This window comes from Trichosurus vulpecula, chromosome 6 (assembly GCF_011100635.1).
Source record: "Trichosurus vulpecula isolate mTriVul1 chromosome 6, mTriVul1.pri, whole genome shotgun sequence".
Taxonomy (NCBI): domain Eukaryota; kingdom Metazoa; phylum Chordata; class Mammalia; order Diprotodontia; family Phalangeridae; genus Trichosurus; species Trichosurus vulpecula.
This window is the reverse complement of record NC_050578.1, coordinates 132,970,405-132,992,542: the sequence shown is the minus strand read 5'-3', so window position 1 is coordinate 132,992,542 and position 22,138 is coordinate 132,970,405. Positions and strand designations below refer to the sequence as shown.

At 41.9% G+C, this 22,138-nt stretch overlaps 1 protein-coding gene across 3 annotated transcripts in view; it reads right to left on the bottom strand.

The window, feature by feature from the left end:
* Window positions 1–22,138, bottom strand: part of MFSD8 (major facilitator superfamily domain containing 8) — a 32,167-nt gene that overhangs the window by 4,346 nt on the left and 5,683 nt on the right. Inside the window, exons 2-12 of one of the 3 annotated variants that reach the window (XM_036762757.1) lie at window positions 21,663–21,754; window positions 20,063–20,106; window positions 18,701–18,941; window positions 17,087–17,200; window positions 16,520–16,664; window positions 13,203–13,258; window positions 10,083–10,191; window positions 6,250–6,384; window positions 5,712–5,815; window positions 5,381–5,628; window positions 3,433–4,179 (exon numbers count right to left, since the gene is read on the bottom strand). In XM_036762757.1, coding sequence (XP_036618652.1) covers window positions 3,967–4,179; window positions 5,381–5,628; window positions 5,712–5,815; window positions 6,250–6,384; window positions 10,083–10,191; window positions 13,203–13,258; window positions 16,520–16,664; window positions 17,087–17,200; window positions 18,701–18,941; window positions 20,063–20,106; window positions 21,663–21,754 — 1,501 coding nt within the window. In that variant the 3' untranslated portion in view covers window positions 3,433–3,966. Of the gene's footprint in view, window positions 1–770; window positions 4,180–5,380; window positions 5,629–5,711; window positions 5,816–6,249; window positions 6,385–10,082; window positions 10,192–13,202; window positions 13,259–16,519; window positions 16,665–17,086; window positions 17,201–18,700; window positions 18,942–20,062; window positions 20,107–21,662; window positions 21,755–22,138 lie in introns of those variants that run through there. The other 2 variants (XM_036762758.1, XM_036762759.1) reach the window with 2 other exon arrangements.

The window sequence follows — 22,138 nt, the reverse complement described above, 5'->3', positions numbered from 1 at the left end:
CATAATTTAAAAGACATAATCACAAAATATTCCACAGTAGTTACCAGAAGCACTCAGAGTTGAATGTATTCTTTTCTTTCAAACAGTTTAATTTACTTTTGGAAATAGTTTAACATACCATAAGGACCTACCATCTTTTTTCAATTCTGCCCCCTTTGAGACTTATCATGGTAGTCAACTACGTCCTTGGCCAAAGAAAACCATGGGATTCTCCACAACATTCTACAATATTAAGGACACTGGCATTTCCTTTTCTCTGTTTTTGTTTGGACCTTTTACACTGTCAGTAAATAAGATTTAAAAACTCAACTCTGTAAGTTAGTGTTCCTTGAAAAGCCAAAGGGAAATATCTTTAGAAGATTTTTTTTTTTTTTTTTTTTTTGCTTTTTGGCAGGGCAATTGGGGTTAAGTGACTTGCCCAAGGTCACACAGCTAGTACATGTGTCAAGTGTCTGAGGCCGGATTTGAACTCAGGTCCTCCTGACTCCAGGGCCGGTGCTCTACTCACTGTGCCACCTAGCTGCCCCTTTAGTAGATTTTTTAAAAAGTTATCACAGAACTTGTCCCTTAGTTACAAATACTATGAAAATAACAGAAATTCAATCTTCACCCTTAATCTTAAAACTGATTTCTATCTACACTCAAGCCATAAGGTAAGTATTGGGGAGCTAGGTTGCTCAGTGGATAGAGGTCCAGTCTAGAAGTCAGGAAGATTTGATTCAAATCCGGCCTCAGACACTAGCTGTGTGATCTTGGGCAAGTCACTTAACCCTGTTTGCCTCAGTTTCCCCATCTGTGAAATAAGTTGGACAGGGAGACTGCAAACCACTCCAGTACTTTGCCAAGAAAACTCCAAATGGGGTCACTGAAGAGTTGGACGCAACTAAAAATGACTCAACAATACGTAAAGCTAGGTACGTACCAGAGAGGCCCTGGTGGTTAACTGATGAGCCTACGTGTGACTTTTAGTTTGAAACACAAGATATTTCAATTGTTTTAGTCCAAAAAACATTGCAGTTTACCCTTTATCAGCTATTCCCCAGCCCCCAAACTATCACTTGGTGAGGATACTCAACAGAATGTGAATTTTTGGAGAGCAAAGCCTATGTTTCTTGCGGCATCATAGTTTGGGGTACACAGTAAATGATTATTTAGTGCTTACTGAAAACACCTGGTCCAATAAGCCCCTCTGAGAAAGTGATGCCCTTCAATGCAGGAGCAAGGTAGGACTGGGCAATTCCAAATCCTGTACTGGACAGGCTTGTGTCACAGCTAAGATCTAGTATAATCCTTACATTTACACTCACTGCTCTTCCTCAAGCTCCCTTGTTCTCTCCATGGCCACTTCAAGCACTAAGGGGTGGATTCTTCTTCTAGAATTAGTCACTGCCCAAGCTGGGGAAGCCTATGGCATCTGCAGCATGCCAGATGGCATGGGTGAGTGAACCCAATCGAGTGGCCCCAATGTGGTCTATCTACCTAGCTGAAGGGAGATCCTGATGTGGGAAGCACAATGGGTAGTGAAAACAGCCCCGAGTAAAGAAATCTGCAAACTAAGCCAATATTAACAACTTCACTTATCACACGAAAGAATTAGCTACGAGAAATCAAGTTGAACTCGGTACAGTTAAAGTGCAAATCATAGCATCACAACTAGCAGTAAAAACACTCAGGGCTCATAGGAGAAAACTGGCTTAGGAAAATCATTTGAAGGTTCTTTTGCACTCTGTCAATGAACCTTCATTTCCAGCACCTAGTGTTCTTCTCAAGCCCACACATGCTATTCAGATCCTTTGAAAATGGCTCTTTACTGTGGAGGTAGAAATGTTTACTTAGGTAGTGTAGCTCAGGCAGGGTAAACACAGACAGACCAATAGAATTAAGAGTCTGAACCACGAGGACTTTGCACTTCTCCCAAACGTCTCTCATCTACTAAGATTATTCTGCTCCAAATTATGATAATTATAACCTGATCACTGTTCTCTTCCCTCTGCCCCCTCCTGAGAGATGCAGGTGCTAAAACACTAACCTTCCTTCAGGTTTAAATAGAGGCTCAGAGCATTCAATCAGAGTTTTATCGTGTCAACAACTTTGTTCTCTTAAATTTCTTTTCTGTACGTGCAGATATAAGTGTATCTATACTAAGTAAATTGTTCATTAGTAATGAAAGGAAACAAATAACTTCATAAGAAATGAAATCCAACGGTATTTCTGTCTTTGCCTGGGAGTGGATTTCAATTAAGGAAGCCTTTAAAGGGACCTTGGGTCCCTGTTTACCAAATAAATTCTAGGCTCCTTGGCCTGGCAGTCACAGCCCTCTACAACTTGGTTCCAAAAAATCCTTACAGTATTCTTATTATTCTCTACAACTTGACTAGTGTATAAATTAATTCAATGCAAAGTTATACATGGTAGTTATATGAGCTTCCATGCCGTCTTGGGGAGGGAGGGGAGAGGGAGCGGAGAAAATCTGGATCTCAAAATTACGCAGAACCATGTGTGGTAAACTAAAAATAAAAAAATATTAAAAAAAAAAAAGAAAAAATTCAATTGTCTTATTTTCAGTTCTAAATTCTCTCCCTTCTCAATCTGGTCAGAAAGCAAACTCATATTCTTAATGCCGACACTCTCCTGATGCCCACTTGGGGCCCTGCTCTTCCATAAGTGCCCCCACTTCTGCCTCTGGAGCTGAAATCTGACCACTCTCCAAGTGAGCCCAAACGCCATTTCTTACATGAAGCCTTCCCTGATTCTCTGTGTCCAGAAGTGACAGGCCCTACAAGCCCTTCTTTACAGGCTCTCTTGCTGGCTTTCTCTCTATCACTTACTCTATGTGGGCCTGGTCGTCTGTGCCACCTCTCTTACTAAGAAAGAGCTTCGAGGCTGGGGTGCTCCTACCAACTGTGCCTCCCTTAGCACCTGACATAGTACTTTGCATGCTGTTGGGACTTTGAGGAAGGGCTGGGTAGATGAAAGACACACAGGTAAATCTGTAAGATGGTTTACAACATGTACTATTGGAGGCAGGGGGACAGACAGATAGTGTCTGGTGTCAGGAAGTACCAAGGAGGAAACTTCCTCTGCTAAGGCAGATGGGCACTTATTCTGCATTCGTAGTCATTCTTAACAAGGAGAGTTGTCTGGGGCACTGGAAGTTAAGAGGCCTGCCCAGAGATACACAGCCAGGATTCGCCAGAGATGGGACTTGAACCAAGGGGGTCTTGACCCAAGAGTGGCCCTACAGTATAATGTATAATACAGGCAACCAGATGGTGCCATAGTGCACAGAGAGCTGGACCTGGAGTCCAGAAGACTCATCTTCCTGAATTCAAATGTGGCCTCAAACACTTCCTGGCTGTGTGACCCCGGGCAAGTCACTTAACCCTGTTTGCCTCATTTTCCTCATCTGTTAAATGAAATGGAGAAGGAAATGGCAGACTACTCCAGTATCTCTGCCAAGAAAACCCCAAACAGGGTCAAGAAGACTTGGGCGTGACAAGAACATAATTGTTGCATACACATTTCTGAATTTCTTGTGGTATGAAAATTGGAGCTATAGCCCATCTGACTCACACTGTAATCGTCTCTGCATTTTTGTTCTCCGACATAAGCGTAAGCCTGATTCAAAGCTGATTTAGTAAAGCAGGCGCAGCTCACAATGGGAGAAAGTTGCCAAGCATGTACATATTGCTGTCTGTTCACTAGTTCAGGTGAGAGAGAACCTTTGTTTCACCTTGTACAGAGGAAGGTTATAGTCTAAAAACGGTTAGTTTGCCCTATGGTACAAAGCAAGGGGGGCAGAATTTAGCCTGTGTTTAATACATGTCACAAGACACAGAACATTGACTGAGCCTTCAGGAAAATCACCTGGTTTTCTGGAAACCAAGCTCTCACTCTCCCAGCAACCTTGAAATGGCCTGTGGTGAGGTGGTCCCATAAATCAGGTAACTCTTCACCTCAACTCTCCTAAGCTTCCTCTTGGACCCTTCCATGCCTTATAGAAAAAGCAATAAGTCTCTTATAAACTGCTCCCAAAAGCATGATAGTTAATAAAACCATCCCACAGACTAAGCTAAATGACCATCGCGGCCCTAGGTAAGTATACGTTTGGCTAACAAACACTGGTCCGAGAATCCTGGCTCCACTTCCAGAAGCTGTTAGCCAGCCCATATAGATGCCCTGGGGGGAAGAAAGAAGTTAAACACAGGTTTTAGTTTTTGTTAACAAAATAGGGAAAAAAAGCTATCAGCAGCAGAAGGCTCAATTAAAAGTCAAGTCTTCCTCCTCCTCCTCAGATCCTCTCAATTAAGTCAACGAATTCCTCCCTGCTATATTGTTTTTTTCACCCTTTGACACAGTTTAACATGGTTTACAGAGATGCCTCAGGTATACACTGGAATGAAAGACTAGCTTTATATTTAGTTCAGCAACATTACTCCAGTTTCATGAATCATTAATACTGTTTATATAAATAATATTTACTACTCACATTTTATTTGAATTCATGCAAAAATAACAGACAACAAACTCATCTTCCCAAGTTCAAATCCAGCCTCACACTTACTGTGTGATCTTGGGCAAGTCACTTAACCCTGTTTGCCTCAGTTTCTTCACCTGTCAAATGAGCTCCAGAAGGAATGGCAAACCATTCTAGTGTCTGCCAAGAAAAGCCCCAATGGGGTTACTGAGAGTCAGACACCAATGAAGAACAACAGATATGGAACCCTAGTCTCTGAGACTTGGTTGAGTGTTTGTGAAATGCCTCAGAGAGTTTGTACTGATGTTGCTCTTTAAGAAATACATAACCTTCTAGACTTTTCTTTTTTAAGAGGATAACTACTGCCCAAATTCATTATGAAATGGTATCTTAACTTTTGTCTTTAATTCCAAAATCTAGCCTATTCTTCATATACTGTCTTTTCTTTTCATAGGTGAAAAGCACATAACTATCATGCTCTCCTACATGAAAAACACTGTCTCAATTTACAAAAAAAAAGGCCAATTCATGAAGAAGCGTTTCCATCTGGTGGCCTTCTGTAGTACTGTTACTCAAAACTTTCAAGGCTTTGCTGCATTTCCACAGTCATGTGCACACACAGGTCTGTAGGGCCCAAAGCCCCTTCCTGATCAACTCTGAAGAATGACCTTTGGACGGGGAGCTTTGCTATCATTCTAGCCAGGGAAACAAGATTTTGACCTCAGAGTTTCTAGGAACATTTTGGAAAACCTCGGCATAAGATGAACTCTTACAGAAGTCTATTTTCTTGATTTAAACTGTCAAATAATCTAAGAATTTGTCAATCAGACCATTTTGAAATAATGTAGCAAAACCTGCCAGTTTTAAAAGACCTTAATTGTAGCCTCTCTGTAATTCTCTTACCTGAGGTTTTGGCCCCAAAATTTTTGAGTACAAGGTATAGGACATAACATTGCAGGCTGGATAGCCCATCCCTATTAGTATGGCAGCAACGAGGAACTGGGCCAGGTGAATCACTGGGGTAGAGAGACACCAGGACTGCTCCATTGGGCAGCCAGTTGGAGCTTCACTGGAATTTCCTGTTGATAACTTCCAAAAATAGAGAACTCTTTGTCCAGATGACTCATGAGGAATGGAGTTATTATGTAAATCTAAAAAGTAAGCACAGCACAGTTATTTTAAAACAAAAGTAGCTTAAGTACATAAAAAAAAGTTTTTATAATCAAGAGAATACCTTTCCACTGTATTTTTGGAAACTGATTTCCCCAAGGTAACAAGATAAAGAATCCGATTAAGACAATTATGAATCCTCCAAGCAGAAGCACGCGCTCTCCGGTTCTGGGAAAAAAAACAGACTCATTAATTCAAAGTTAAACGACTTGAGGGAGTTATCAACAGTGTTTGGGTCACCTAAGATTTTTGCCCATTTTTGTCATATAGGCCAGTGTTCTACAATTAATGGCTGAGAAGTGATGCCAAGTAGCCTTGGCCTGACCCCAAGTGAGGAGGGAATAACCAATGTAAGAGAGGGAACATGGGTAGCACCCCACCGTTCCCAGGACAGTAACTCACAGACTTGATGCTAACACAAACACCACCCCCGACAGCACTCTCCCCACCTTAGATCTAAGATAACTGGAACCAGGCCCCAGAAACAGCCACATAAACTTGCATTCCCCCAATTCCCTCCAAGTCACCAAGTGACTCAATCGTTCTGTATTTTTATTTTAATGGCTAGACTGGAAACAAAACACAAAAAGATGATGACTTACTTTTTGGAAAGGACTTTAATTCCCATGAAAACAATGACTGCTTCCACTCCAAGAGCAGCAAGAATTATTCCATTATACAGAACAGCTTGTTCCCTGGTCCAAGCATACATGTCCATTGTTAGTGGAGTCGCAATGCTACCAAGATCAAACGAAGACAACAAAATTATAGCAAGCAGAGAAAATAATTAAGATACTTAACATTAGTGCGATGCTGTGGATTAGGAAGTATACATTTGAAGAATTTCCGCTCTCTAAAGTGGCAACAAGCACCCCCTCGAGCATCTGTCCGGCCCTCCTCGGCCCCTTTCTCATTTCCTTACGTGTCCAACAGCATCAATGAGGAGTTTTAGTGCTTTAGAACTTGGAATAATGTCACTGCTATTAAACCAGCTTGCCTCAGACCCCAGGGAAATTCTTGGTTTCTTCTTCTCTCCCCCTTCCATTTTCCCTCTTCCTTCTTCCTCTTCTCATTTTTCTTTCTTACTTTTCCTTTAGCTGGACATAATAGGACAGAGAAATATAGTTTTCTGTCTCGATGTGAAAATTCGGGGTGGTGCCAGACCTCCTAGATTCGTCTCTCAGCAAGCCCTAAAAATTCAGTCAGTTTACAAGCAGCCCTCTCCCCCTACCTCCTTTCTACTGCCACCTTGTATTGTATTTTGGATTGCAAAGGTGGGAATAGAACCATCCCTATTAAAATCCTACCACGTGCAAGGAACTGGGACAGACCAGAGAACATCAAGACAAATAAGCCCGCAGGCCTCTCCCTTACACAGCTTCTATTCCCCTGGCCGAATCCAACGTGTGGAGCAATGCAAAGTATGATACAATGTGGGCAATAAAAAGGAGGTTGGGGGAGATGAGGTAGAGAGCTTGAGGAAACAGGAAAGAGGATGTGACAGAGGCAGGTTTCAAACAACAGGTTCCCTGACACACTTGCTGTGATTGTGAAAGGATTGGTCCCATCCTTCTGGGAAAAACTGTGGAATTTTCCAAAGACAATGACTCAAATATTCATCCCCAGAGATCCTACTGCCAAGCACACACCGGAATGGGGTAAGAGGAAAAAAAGCCCCCAATGTCACCAAACATTTGTAGCAGCAATTTTTGGAGCAGTAAAGGCTGTAAACAAATAGGTGTCCTGACAAGTTGTGGTACGTGAATGCAACAGAATTTCAGTATTGTACTCTAAGAAAACGTGAAGAGAAAGGACACGGAAAAGCCCAAGAAGAGTCACATGAAGTGACCACAGCTGGCCCCCGAGAACAGCCAGCAGAACACATCTCCCTCCCTCTCAGCAGAGCTTGGGGCTTCCCCACCCTGCCCCAGGCGGGAGGTGGTGAGAGCCTGCACCAGGCTGGGGGCGGGGGCAGAGGACAAGAGGGGGCACGTTCAGGAGATGCTGCAGAGGTCAACCTGATGGGCCTCGGCAATAGCCTGGACATGGGGGACGAGAGACTGTGACTTCCAGGACGACTTCTGGGTGGAATGTCTGAGGGACTCCGAGGGTGGTTGTGTCCTCCACAGTAATAGGGAAGGTGATGGGAGTGAGGCTTAAGGGGGAAAGAGAAAGTTCCATTTTGGACATGCTGAGCTTCAGATGTCTATTGAAGATCTAGGAAGAAATGTCTGAAAGGCAGTGGGAGATGTGAGCAATGGAGGTCAGCAGAGGTTGGGGCAGTGTAAGAACATCTGGAAATTATCAGCATTAGAGATGGTAATTCAATCATAGGCGCTGATGAGATCACCAAGTGAAGTAGTATGGAGGGAGAAGAGAAGAGGGCCCAGGAAGAACCCTGTGGGACACAACACTTAGAGGGTATGAACTGGGGAAGGATCCAGCAAAGGAGGCAGGAGAGGTCAGAGAGGGAGGAGGAAACCAGGAGACAGAAGAGCGTATCCCTGAGGAATAAGTGATCCATAGCGTCAAAGGCGGCATGCAGAGAGCTTAAGGAGAACGAGGACTGAGAAAGGGCCACTGGATCTGGCAACGGAGAGATCACTAGTAACTCTGGAGAGCCATTCTGGCGGAATGACAAGGTCAGAAGCCAGACTGAGGGAAGAGAAAGGAGGGAGAGTAGAGGCACCTACAGCCTTTTTGAGTTTCACTACAAAGGCCACAGGAGATAAAGGACCATGTTTAAAGGAGACGGAAGGATCTAGAAGGTATACTCAGGATAGGCATATGTGCAGGCAACAGAGAATGAGCCAGTAAAGACGAGAGACTGAAAATCAGCGAAAAAGTAGGATGACGGAGGGGGCCATCTGTGGAAGGAGACAGGATGGAATCAGGTTGCCTGAATGAGGGGTCGGTCTTGTTAAGAACTACGACACCTCGTCACATGAGACAGGAATGAAGACGACAATAATGGCGTAGGAGATGAGAAACAGGGGAGAAAAGGGAGGTCACGGTAAGTATCCTCGGGCTTTTCTGTACAGTAGGAGGCGACATTCTCAGCTGAGAGAGTGAGAAGAGGGAGGGCCACTGAAGATGTGAGGAGCCTCTGTGGAGGACGGGAGAGCTGATTAGGGAGGCATGGTAGGAATGCCTAGAAGCAGTGAGAGCCCAGGGGAGGTTGGGTAACATAAATCTGTACCGGGCCCAGTCAAAATGGTTGTGCGATTTTCTCCACCTTTGCTCAGTAGCACATGTGTAGGAGAGAAAGTGATGCATGGTCAAGGCCAGGGGTGGGGAACCTGTGGCCTTCTAGGTCCTTGGGTGTAGTCTTTGGACTGAGTCCAAGTTTTACAGAACAAATCCTTTTGCTAAGGGGATTTGTTCTGTGAAGTTTGGATTCAGTTGAAGGGCCGCACTTGAGGACCCAGAGGGCCACACGTGGCCTCGAGGCTGTAAGTTCCCCATATCTGGTCGAGACTAAGGCCTGGCTGGGCACAGCTGGCAATATGAGAAGGGGGCAAAGAATTCAAGAGAGGACAGAGTAGAATTGAATTGGTTCTTCAAGGAGTCAAAACAGGAAAAGAATGTCTACTGTAGGGGAGACGACCTGCAAGAGTATTGGGGGGGGGGGGGTCAAGAGATCAGACCATGGTACAGGTGAAAAGCAGGGTTTGGTAAGGCAAGGCCCAGAGCGGAAAAGCCAAGCAATTGTGGCCGGGAAGAGGATTCCAGAATTCTTGAACATGGAGGTGACGCCTCTGTGGGTGACAGCAATATCAAGGATATCTCTGGCTGCGGCTGGGTGGAGGAGGAGCTCATGGGAGGTGAGTAGGCTGAGAAGCTGAGAAATCAGCGTGCTACAGGGAGAGTCGATGCTTACTGAAGTCTGCCAAGCCACCAAATGCCCATGCTGGAAACATCCCTCCTGGTGGAAGCAATGTGAAGGCGACAGAGGGCCTAACACCTTAATGTTTCTATCTAATCACTACGAGACCTACAGCAGCCTCTGGGGAAGCTACCCCAGGAGACTCCAATGGCCTTTCCCAGTTCAGATGGAGGCCCAGATGCTCCTGGTACTGCTGGAAAATTATTCTTTGACTATACGGATACAATTACATTAGAGCTAACAACCGTGCCCTCCAAGCTGTGGCACTAAACTACAGGCCATTAATCTCAATGCTCAGTATCAAAGCATTAGACACTAAGAGAAGAATGAGTAGAGAATATCCCATGGCAGGTGCCCCTGCTCTCCTAAACGCGGCCAGAGAATAACCATGCTTTTACTCAATACCACTGTTCAGTGCCTGTATTTTTGTTTTGGTTCCATAATCAGAGAAACCTGTCTTCCACAGGTACGCAGGCACATTCATAATGCTTTGCTAATCAACAAAATGGGATAGTTCAGGTAACATGAGATAGAAGCAATAAAACTCACGTTTCAAAAAGAGCAAAGATGAACAGGATAATGAAGAAAAGAATGTTGGTGGCGACAACAGCAATCTGGTCAACGCTCTCCTGGGGGTCCTGAACTTCGTCTGTGCTTGCTGCATATGGATACAAGAATAACTCAATGACCGACAGTTCCCACATTTTCTAAGTTTATCTACACCATATATCCTGGAAACCAGAAATAGAAAATCCATACCTATCAAATTCCATCCCCAAGTATCTTTGAAAAGATCTTTGATAGCCATGTTTTGTTACGCTTTGAAATGTTATCATCACACAGGACTCCTTAAGCTCAGAAAGATCAGAATGCAAGGACTTTAAGAAGACTATAATGATTATGGAAATTCCCTATCATTAAGCTCACTAAATTTACTTTAAAATTTAATAATATCTGCAAACTAATATCCAAACTGCCATGAATACTTGAGAGATCTGTGATTCTTGACGTGTGGGTAATGACTCCATCAATGCAGACTGCAACCTGTCTTTGACTCGATGTGGCCTAAAATTCCATGCCCTTGCTGCCAGCCTGGTCGCGAAGCCCTTCAGCTTGGCCAGGCTGGTACTCCGCTGACACACACAGGCCACCACTGGGACCCAACTCGAACACTTATAGCTTTGGCTCTACCAGAGTCTTTCAAACTGCAGAGTCACAGAGATCACAGAACACGGAGAGATTCACATTTTCAAAATAATTTTTTAAAGCTTAAAGGTATTTTTTTTAAGTAAAAAGGGCATTGCAACTTTGTGGCACAGAGGTCATGGCAACATTTCTTTCATGTGACTGAGCTGGGTAGTATGTATAATTGAGAGTAACACCTTGTCCCATATAACTAATAATTTTGTACCAGGCAAGTAATAATCAAAATAACAAAGTGCTATGTAAATGTCAGTCATCATCATCAGCACCATTATTAAAGAGACTGTGGGCAAAGACAATGGAGGGAGTGAGGCAAGCCCCGCCCCCCTTCTAAGAATGAGCAAAAGAAAATGGAAAAGAAATATTCATGTACCAGTACATTTAAAAATGTTAATTCAATTAGTATTTATTAAGCAATGCTTAATTCTGTGTCATGCAATCAAAAATAAAGGATGTTGTCCTTAGCCTACATGGAGCCTGCAATTTAATCACAGGACATTGCCAAGCTGTTCTCTTGTGAATTTTTCCCCCTTCATATGGGTCTAAAAGTGACACTTTCAATCAAAAAGAACTGAATCAATTCTGAAAGTGAAAAGTTCCATAGCACACCAAACCCTCCCCTCTCGGTAGAGTAGATCTGATTCGAATCAAAATCAGTTAAAACTCCACAGGACATATTTTAATCCAGTTTTCATTTTTAAAAAATGTATTCTTGCTAACTAATGAAACTTTACTTTTCACATTAATTTTGAAAAATTAATAAAACTAAATGATGATTTAGATATTTTATATAGATATTATACCTGAAAATGATCAGGGGTGGGGTGTATATGTCAACATTTTAGCAGGTTAACCATTGATCTTTGGGGATTTTTTTTATCATTATGTACGACAGATATAACTAGCACTAAAATAAAATACTTTATTAAATGGTTTTAAATTCATGAATCAAGCTTGCATGTCTGGGATTTTAAAAACTAAAATATTCTAAAACAGAGACTTCTGTGGTTTACTGTCATGAAAAATAAAAGGAAAAGAAACCTAGTTTATAACTTCCTCAGTGAGTCTCAAATGAAACCACACTCAGAGGAAACAAATCCCCAAGCCCTCTGAAATATTTTGCCTGGAAAGTTTGTGTCTGATTCTCCTTCATATTTTTCTTAAAAGCTATTCTAACCTTTTACAATCCTTTGTGCTGCATATCCCAAGCCTTTTTCATCTCATATGCCCCCTCCCCCGCTTAGGTTGGACCTCGATTACTCTCATCTCCATGCATCTAACAGCCTAAGTTTCCTTAATTTCAGCTTCTCTACTTTCTCTAAGCCACGCTTTGCACAGGGGCCAAAATAACCTTCCTAAAATATGAAGGCCTTACCCGCCCCTATACCAGCTGGACTCACACCCTACACCAAGACCCTTCCCACTCCTTGTCTCATCCTAATTACGTTCAAGGCCTACTTTCAGGCCAGCCCTTCTATTAAGCCTACTCTAATAATCACCAATTTCTCCCCTCCTAGCGCTCCTCTACATCATCCACTATGGTACTTAACTCTATTAAGTTTTGTACTTTGCAAAATGGTAACATTTCCTATTTCAGCATCGACGAGTCTTGTTTCAACATTATGATTCTAAAGATCACACAGATTTTGATCTTAAAGATCATCAAGTCATTTTAGAGATGAGGAAAACTTAAACCTAGAGAAAATGACCAGCTCAAGGTCACACACATGGGCAGCAAGTGGCAAAGCTGGGCTTTGAACCCAAGTACCCTGCTCCACGTCCAGCAGCATTTCCACTGAGGACAGAGTTTATAACTTATACTTTTATATGCACCAAGGGACCTAGTGTACAATAGACGGTTGGAATGCAAAGAAAAGGAGAAGCTGATCTTGTGATTAAGAAAGCAAATGCCTGAAGCATGGTGACGTGAGCCTGGTTTAAAAAAAAAATATATACTAATGAAGCCATCCTGAACAGTTTTCAATGCCAATCAGGGTAACTCACTCTGTGAAAACAGGCCTAGTGGATTTGGGCAAACGAATCTAACAAAAACAAAATGAAACAGTTCCTGTTGCAAGAAGCTAACAGGGAGATCAAGGGAAACAACATTCACGTAAATGAGAAAATAGAAAAGGCACACAGAACATGAAGAAATGTCAGGAATGACAGTAGGAGCTGACAGAGGAGCACCAGGAAGGTCTCCTGTAGAAGGTGGTGCCGGCCCAGAGCTTTAAAGGGACTCGGGACTTGAGGAAGGGGGCCAGCCTGACTGCAAGGCCCTTTTCACTTGGAAACAACTACGAGGTAACATGCCATGGGAGACCATCAACCACAACTATTCCATGTCACCGTCCCAAAGGTTCTTCCCCAGGGATCCAGTGTGTTTTAAATAGAAGCAAAATCTGAATGAGTTCCAGGCAGCCAAGAGTCATCAGCAACATTTTAGCAATTGTAATTCAGTAATACCTTCATCAAAATTAACGCTTTTACACTGTCTTCCTGAATCATCCACACGATGTTCCCTTAAAAATAAAAAAATGAAGCATTTGAATGTACAGCACAATCAACTTACATTCGTTTCTTGCTGTGGCTCACATAAATTTCTTTACAATCCTAACCTATGATTTCATCAGTAAAGGAAATATAAGTAATACAAAAAAATACAATTTATTTTCTAAAGAATACCATGACAACATGAACACTTTAGTTGGGAAATGGCCCAACGTCCTGGTAGGCTTGCAGAGATAGTGAATAGAATTGTTTGTAAACCACTACCGGTTAGATCTAGTCAATGAAAGTTTCATTACTAATAACTTACAAATCTGATTTTCCCTCAACATCACATTTTTCCCCATGATAAAATAAAGCACGTTGCAGGGGTCCTTAACCTTTTTTTGTCTCATAGATCCCTTTAGCAGCCAGGCAAGCCCATAAACCTCGTGTGAAAATAATCTTTCAAAACGTGTTGAATAAAATACTAAATGATTATAAAGGAAACCAAGTATATTGAAATGTAGCTAAGAAACAAAGTTCATGGATCCCAGGTTAAGAGCCCTAGCACATTCAATTCACATAACAGCATTATCTTCTGAGTTTTTTTTTTTTTTGGTGTCTTTTAAAGTAGGCTCTAAATGATTTTAGAATTCATGAATAAATACAAAATACAGATATTTTACATGTTATGCAGAGAATCCTCACTGACCAATTTAGATTTTTACAAGGTCAATAGAGAATGTCGAAGAAAGTAGAAATAAGAAGTCAAATATAAAAATGTGTCATTGTCCTGTAAGAGTGACGTCAGGTCTGCAAAAATTCAGAATAAACTGAGGCCGGTGAGTTCTGAGACTGTTACTTTGGGCCAAGTGCTAAGAGTTGTCATTTTGAGCATCCTATTCGTTGTCGTTCATTCATTTCAGTTGTGACTGACTCTTCGTGACCCCATTTGGGGTTTTCTTGGCAAAGATATGGGAGCGGTTTGCCACTTCCTTTTCCAGCTCATTTTACAGATGAGGGTTAAGTGACTTGCCCAGCATGACACAGCTAGTAACTGAGGCTGAATTTGAACTCAAGAAGAGCCTTCCTGACCTCAGGCCCAGGGTGCCACCTAGCTGTCCTGGAGGCATCTATATTGGGGGAAAACCAAACAAGAGATAGGAATAATGCTTAGGTTGGACGGGGCGATGATACAGAACGATGGAGAGAAAGCAGAATCATTCGACTCTTATTCTCTCTGTAATCCCTGCTACAGATAATGATCACTGGACCATAGAGAACAAAAATAGCAAACGCAGGACTGAAATAAAAGATAAGTAAGGAGATAACGAGAGAACTGGGTTCCCTTTAAAGAACTGAACTTGCCAGGCCCAGAACGGAGCTGACGTGACTGTGGACGTGAGGAATCTTCAAAAGATAACAGAATTATTACTATGGCAGAGCTACTTCAGAACCAAAGGGAAAACAAAGTCTCAAATTTCAAAGCAGGAAAAGTGCAAACACTATGAGCCAGGGGCTTCATGCTGATTCTTGGCAAAATTCCACACACAACCAAAGTACAGTAGGTCAGTAGGGCTTTAGTACAGGAGCATCAGGCCGCTTACTGACCGACCACAAGGATGCTGTGGAGGCACTCTACCCAAGTTTAAGAAATCACCCAACAAATTTCTCACGCAATCTTAAATGTAGACATGTGAGTTTGGTGATTTATGTGTCCTGGGAACTGGCGACTCAAGGATGAATCATTAACTCTAGCCCAGCGCTGAAGGGCTCTGTCCTTGGCTTTGGCTGGCTACCATTTTTTTAATCAACAAATTAGCTAATGGCATACTTGCAGACGACAAAACATACTGGACATCAGCATCAGGAGCCAAGAAGATCCTGAAAGGCTAGAAGGCTGGATCAAATCTAAAAGAATGAAATTTGATGGGGGAAAAACACAGTTTTAAAGTAGGGATAAAAAAAATGTCCACTTTGTAAAAATGCACAGAAAAAAGTACAGAGAGAAATACAGATAAGTAGGATGGTTATGAAATTAATGTGTGGAATTTATCTAGATACTTTAAAAAAAAAAAAAAGGCAAGCAGTATGAGATAGATTCGTGGTTTCGTGTACAACTCTTTTTGTGAGTGTTCTCTTGTATACGTGGAAATACTGCTTTTTTATGCTGCAAATAAAAAAATTTAAATCCTTCCAACTCCAGGATAGAGGAGCACTTCATCTGAAAATGACCTGGAGGTCTCAGTGCATTGCAAGCAATGCTAGCTAAAAGGTCATGTGATCTGATGAAGCCTTGAGAAAGCCACAGAGTCCAAGAATAGCTAGGGAAGAACCATGCCATTCTCTGCTGTAGTCGGACACAGTACACTGTGTCGGCTCTGGGTGCCATATTTTAGGACAAATACAGAGAAGCAGGAAACTATTCCAGGGAGGATGACCAGGACAGTGAAGCATTTCAATCTCTTGTAACTTGTGGATGAGATTTAGGAACCTCAGACACTTAAGTTTGGAGAAGAGAAGATGAAGGGGGAACGTGACAGCCATCTTCAGGTATGTGATGTAGAAAAAAGACTAAATGCGCGCTGCTCGGCCCCAGAGGCAGAGCCAGACAATGAGTAGAAGAGGCAGAGAAAGATGTTGGGTCTTTTGGTGTCTCACAGGCTGGAACCCAGGGCCTCTGGGGTCCCCTCCAATCTGGTGACTGCACTGCTCCAAGAGAAGCTGTGAGGTCTAAGTGTGAGCCGCCTCCCTGGTAACCCCCGGCCCGGTGCAGAATCAGCAACACCAACTCTGCAGTCGTGCTAGCTGTGTGACTGAGGGCGGGTCACAGGAGCTCTCAGAACCTGTGGTCCCCATGTATAGACTTGCAGCTATTACACTCACATTTCTACAGTAGCACGGGTACGCTTGCCTTACAATGACTCTATGAGGCAGATAGGAGTTATATGGGTTAGGAAACTGAGGCTGAGAACTAAAGTGCCCTGCTCCCAGCCACACAACTAATACATGCCTGAAGCAGCACTAGTCTCAATTCCAAGCTGAGTTCATTTTCTACCATAACAAACACTACCCGACTTAACCTCACAGCACTGTCCTAAGAAGAAGCAAATGAGACAATGCGTGTAAAGTGCCCAATACACGGAAGCTGCCGCAAGTGGCACGTGTGCCAGACACAAGAGAAGAAAGGAACCGTGGCCAAGGGGGAGTTGAAAGCCACCTGAGAACAGGCCCCATCAGCAAAGCGCATCAATACCACAATCCCCAGAAAAACTGTATCTCCGTTTAATTACCTTAATAGAGCAAAGATCAAGACAATATTGAGGACTCCCAAAAGGGCGCCGAGTAGAACCGGGGCTGTGTACATGTTCAGCTGGAGATCAATGGCTTGCCACGTCACGCCCTTCTCTCCAATCAGAGCAAAACATGTCTGAAAAACTTAGCACAGTAAAAAAGATGCTAATGGATGATTCATGCATGCTAGACTGGTAACGTGAAAAGGGACAGGATCAAAATGGACAAGCCTATTTCTGTATTCTGATTTTACTCAATCAATTAAGATGAATAGCAGAAAGGAAGACTAGAGACACTTCCTAAAGTGGTAAGAAAGCAGGGTCCAAAAGGAAAGCAGTCAAGGGCTAGTTATATATAATCAAGGCATTAAAGTTCTAATGAGTGTATAAAAATAATAGAAAACGTGAAAGGCTGGGATGCTGAATGGTTGTTTTCTTTAGATGGTACATAGAACAAATCTAACTTCTTGTCAGTAAGCCACTAACAGACACTGAGGTCATCCTAAGTTAATGGCAGACAAAGACTTTGTTTCTTCTCCTCCCTCCTAATACAGAACACATGCCTACCTGGACCCAGGATAAAGCCCAAGGCCTGAGCAGCGCTGGTGTTGGCCATGGCGCCGGTTCTTTCTTGAAGGGAAGTAGCACCAGCAATGTAAGATCTAACTACTGCTACATTTCCTTTAAAAAAGAAAAAAGGAATCCAAATGAAAACAAAGTATTTTCCACTTGATAAAATCCATTTTAACTGAGCGTTCTATACAAAGGGAAGTTATGGTAAAGGGCATAACTGACGTTATCTACTTATGACCACAAAAACTGCTTACGATGCACATACTGAGGGGCTACCCCAGCAACCGGGTTAAGATTTTAAAACATTATTATTCTCAGAGCTTCCCTGTATTCCCTTTCAGTAACGTAGATGTAAAATTTTAATACGAAATTTTTTTTGAAAGCCATTATACCAACACCAAACAATCCTTATTCTGCTCATCTGATATTTACTGAGCATAGCAAAGTATGAATGGCAAGGTACTAGTTCCTAGAACCAATTTTACAACAAATGCCCAAGTACATAAACCTGACACAAATATACAAACCCAAGTCACTACTACACATCCTGTCTCTAGAAGCTTTAAGCTGAGAAACAGGAAGACAAACACAATTCCAATGAGCATCGATTGGGTGTGTGCCATAAGCGTCAACACTGGGCTAGTGAGGGAAACAAAATTAGCACAAGACCGAATCTCTAACCCCAGGAAGCTTATAAGCTAGTTGGAAGAAAAGATCTGCATATAAAACAGCAGGCACTACAGAAAGCAGTGGGAGAAGGGCTGAGAAGCCGGGTCTTGGAAGATGAAGAAAAAGTGGAGAGAAAATTCCAAGAAAAGAACAGCATGGGCCCATCCTCTATTAAGGGAACAGGGAAAGAATAGAAGGATTGCAGAAAACTGGGGAAAAAACTTTCATAGACAATCTCTCAATAGAACGTGACTGGGTTGGGATAGTGCTGTGGCATAGGAAGTGATGAGCTGGTTGATTTAAAGACTTGGTGCTCTCCACCTCCAGAGAAACGGATGACAGGAGGAAAGCAGAATAGTATGGCCTTACACATACATGTGAGTGGATAGGGGTATATATGCACATGCTCACAGATATCTATGTCTATCTCTGTATACATGTATATGTGTAAATGTATCTGTACATACGTGTATATCTATACATATCTGAACTTAACTGTAGCCTTCTGGGAGGGGCCGGGGAATAAAGTAAAAAGTGCACAGCAGAGAACAAAAGGAAACCCACAAGGAAGCAAAGAAAAGCTGGGCAGCTCTGAACACAACGTGTAGTATCTAGTACGCAGGTTTTCTTGAAATTGAAATTTACTGTTTTATAGTGAATCCTCTCTTATGTTCTGCTGTGTACATGGCAATTTTTTCCTTATTTTGTATTTAAGTTTAAAATAAATTTTGAAACAAAAAAAACGGTGGGGGAAAGTGGGGTGTGGTGTTGGGGAAACAGGGAGGTAACTGCCTTGGCTGGATGAGAAGTTCTGCGCTGAAGACTCACAGCAGTTAAGGTCTGATGGGTTAGACAGAAACAAATTATGGAGGGTCTTGAAAGTCAAAGTAAGTCTAGACTGGACAAATAGAAAGACAGACATAGGCCCAGGCCCATTACCTGCTCCAAATCCCACAAGCCCACGAGCAGCCAACATGTAGTATTTATTGTGGGAGAGAGGGAGGTGGACATAGGCGTAGAGGCAGTTGGCTGCCACTGAAATGAAGATTGAGATCACAAGAGGTTCTTTCCTTGGCCTAAAATTAGACCATATGCCAAATATAGGTGAAGCTACCATTTGGCCAAGACTGTAAGAAGCAATAATCCAACCCAAAAAACTGGCATCGGCTGTGGGATCAATCTGCAAACAGAAATACAACCCATTAAGAAGTTATTATTTTTGTAACTCAAGTCTAAAACCTAAACCGTGTCAGGGTAGTGAGCGAACTGGACTTAGGAGTCAGGAAGGCCTGGGTCCAAGTCTCGACTCGATGAATGGCCCTAAGAAAATCACTTAATCCCTCTCTGGCTGAGCGTCCCATCTATCAAATGAGGACAATATCCCCATCATACTTACCTCACAGGGTGGTGGAAAGCAAAGGGGATGATGTTCACAAATGCTTTATAAACCTTAAAGTGCTATGTAAATGTTGATTACTATTATTATTTTCTGATCATGAAATCATTTTTAAAAAATGAAAGGCCACTGTGTAACAACAGGATGCTCACTTCAGGGAGCTCTAAAATCCACAGGAGTAAAATCAGATCCACTGTTCAACATCTTACTGTGCACCAAAAAACAATGGAAGGGAAGCCTTATCTTTTAGGATACACAGAATAACGTCAAACAACATAAGCAGCTAAATAAGAGAGACATGTAATGAAAAAGACCAGGGAATTCTGGATGAATTGATGCAACTGCCGTCATTTCAGTGAAGCAGTTATCAGAAATTTATATGATTAAAAGGTAGGCTTTATAGTGAGCTACTTAAGGAATACAGAAACTTCTCACTCTACAAGCCTTACTACAGATCATACATATACAGTCTGGGTCTGTGGATAGTTTGATAAGGTAAGAGAAGAAAAGCACAGTATTGATAGAAGATTAGGAGAGACTGAGGGTTTAAATCAATGGTGATCTTCAACAACACAGTACATTATACGAAGGGGTTCTATACAAAACCAGAAGAATTAACAGAAACTTAGGGGCACAGGTCACATAATTAGGATGACCTTCCTGAGTCTTAGGGGATGTTAATCAATAGAACAATTTAAGGAATGAGATCACTGAATTTCCCTTACATAAGTGATTATACAATTTCACAAACACTGAATAATTCAACACCTTTATTAAGTGCCAACTGTGTGCAAGGCATTGAACAAGGAAGGCACTGGGGATACAAAAAGCAATTTCTTCCAGTCACTGATATGCTCATTCTAACGATCCATGGAACAACAGGAAGAGAGTTAAGACTTACAAACCTTCTGGAGGTATGGCCATATTGACATAATTACAATCGAAAATCCTGTGAAAGGTGAACAAAAGCCATGTCATTTTAGAGTTCTAGTTTCAACACTTTCCTTCAAACACAATACGCAGTACTACAGACTTGAAATATTATCATGAATCTTCTCCATTCAACTTCTGTTCTTAAGTCTGATCGGGGCATCGAGGGGAACAACAGGGGTTCGCAAAAGCTGTGCCCATGGCAAGCAAGATGACTTAAAAGAAACAAAGGGGAAAAAAGGTGTCCCCACTGGCTCCTGCTGCTAAACAATGGAGTGAAATACCTCCACTGGTATGTAGATCTTAAAAACTCAAGTGTAATGTACTGATGGAAATGCTGGTGATTTTTCTGGACCACATCTAACAGAAGTTAGACTTAAACCAACATCTTAAATTATATTTTACAACAAATTCAAAAAGGCTAGGTGACTTAATTATTAAAGATCATAGCATTAAAAAATTAGAAGAGAAGTTGATCATAAAAGTCTTCCACAGCTATGGGATGGGGGATGAATGCTTAATCAAATAGGGGATAGAAATAGTTACAAAAGATAAAAGAGATCATTTTGATAATATGAATTTGGAAAGCTTCTAGACAAAATTAACTCATCTAGGATAAGAAGGGAAGCCCTTAACTGGAAAAAACCAACAACTCTGTGTCAAATATCTTTAAAAAGGGTTTGAGTTACAAACTATCAGAAATAGAAAAGCCCTCAGGCAGTATAAAAACAAATACGAAACAATCAAAATGAACGTAAAAATAAGTTTGTTAGATTATTGGGCATTCTCTTCACTTTTAGTTTTATTTGATATCTGATTTTCACACATTACTGTTTGACACACAGAACAGAATAATGAGACAGAAGAAGGGATTCATTGTTCCTGAACAGAAAAATAGGCAGCATTGAGCTTACACTGGTGGTTCCCCAGCCCTGAGAAGCTCTTCCTTCCCACCTCACTGCTGCCTCTGGGGAACCCCAGTTTTCTCCATGACTCAAGTGCTGCCTTTGGCAGGAAGCTGCCTTTCCAGACTCTGTCTCACCCGCCCTAAGGCTTTTCTGCCAAAAGGGCCAGGCACTCATTCTGTCTATTACTGCTATACTTAGGTATGTATAAATTATCACCCTCATTAAAAGTGAGCTCCTTGAAGTCACAGACCATTTCCTTTCTGTCTTTGTAGCCCAGACCTTAGCACATAGAAAGGGCTTAACAATCACAGCTGGCACTTATACAGCATTTTAAGGTTTACAGAGCATTTTTTATGTTATCTCATTTGATTAACAAATGCTTTGTCAATTGATTCTCTAAGCCAGTCCCAAATGAAGGCATCAGAATTAAACATGTCAACTCAAAGAGGTTACAATGGGGTTAAAAAACCTCATTCCTTTAAAAGTGGTCAGTCCTGATACTGCCTTTCCATTTTCATGCACAATGTTTAATCTTATGATTATATACAGCCATTACTCCTAATTGATATTTTGGTAAGAGAAAAAAATTCAATCACCACCCAAGACATAGCGGAGAAAGGTCACAGGTCTTGATTTCTTTCCTTCCTTCCCATCCCCCAATACTCACCCACACTACTGAGAAACATAGTGAGATACAGGATGCGAATGGAACGCCACCGGCTCCTATAATGCTCTTCAGTTTCTACGATATCCCACTGGCTAGATTTGTAGAAAAATGAGAAAATAGTATTTATATAAAGTAGCCAGTATAGATCAGTATGTAAGGGGGACTTAAACATAGTAGAAACAATGGGGAAATATGTGTCTCTCAACCACGGGGAGCAGATTAAATGTTCCTGATAGCCTGCAGGCCTGAAGTCTATGAGCCCAGGAAAAGCATTCTAACTCCACAGGGAGAGAAGGAAATCACTGATTTAGATGTATCCTAGAAGTCCTTCTAGGAATAAACCTTACTTTTTGAAATTCAGATTAACAACAGCAGTATATATTTGTCTTGCTAACGGGAAACATTTGGAAAAGCACTAATATTTTACCACAGTAACTGTTACAAAAAAATGCTGACATTTATCTGTATATCAAGTA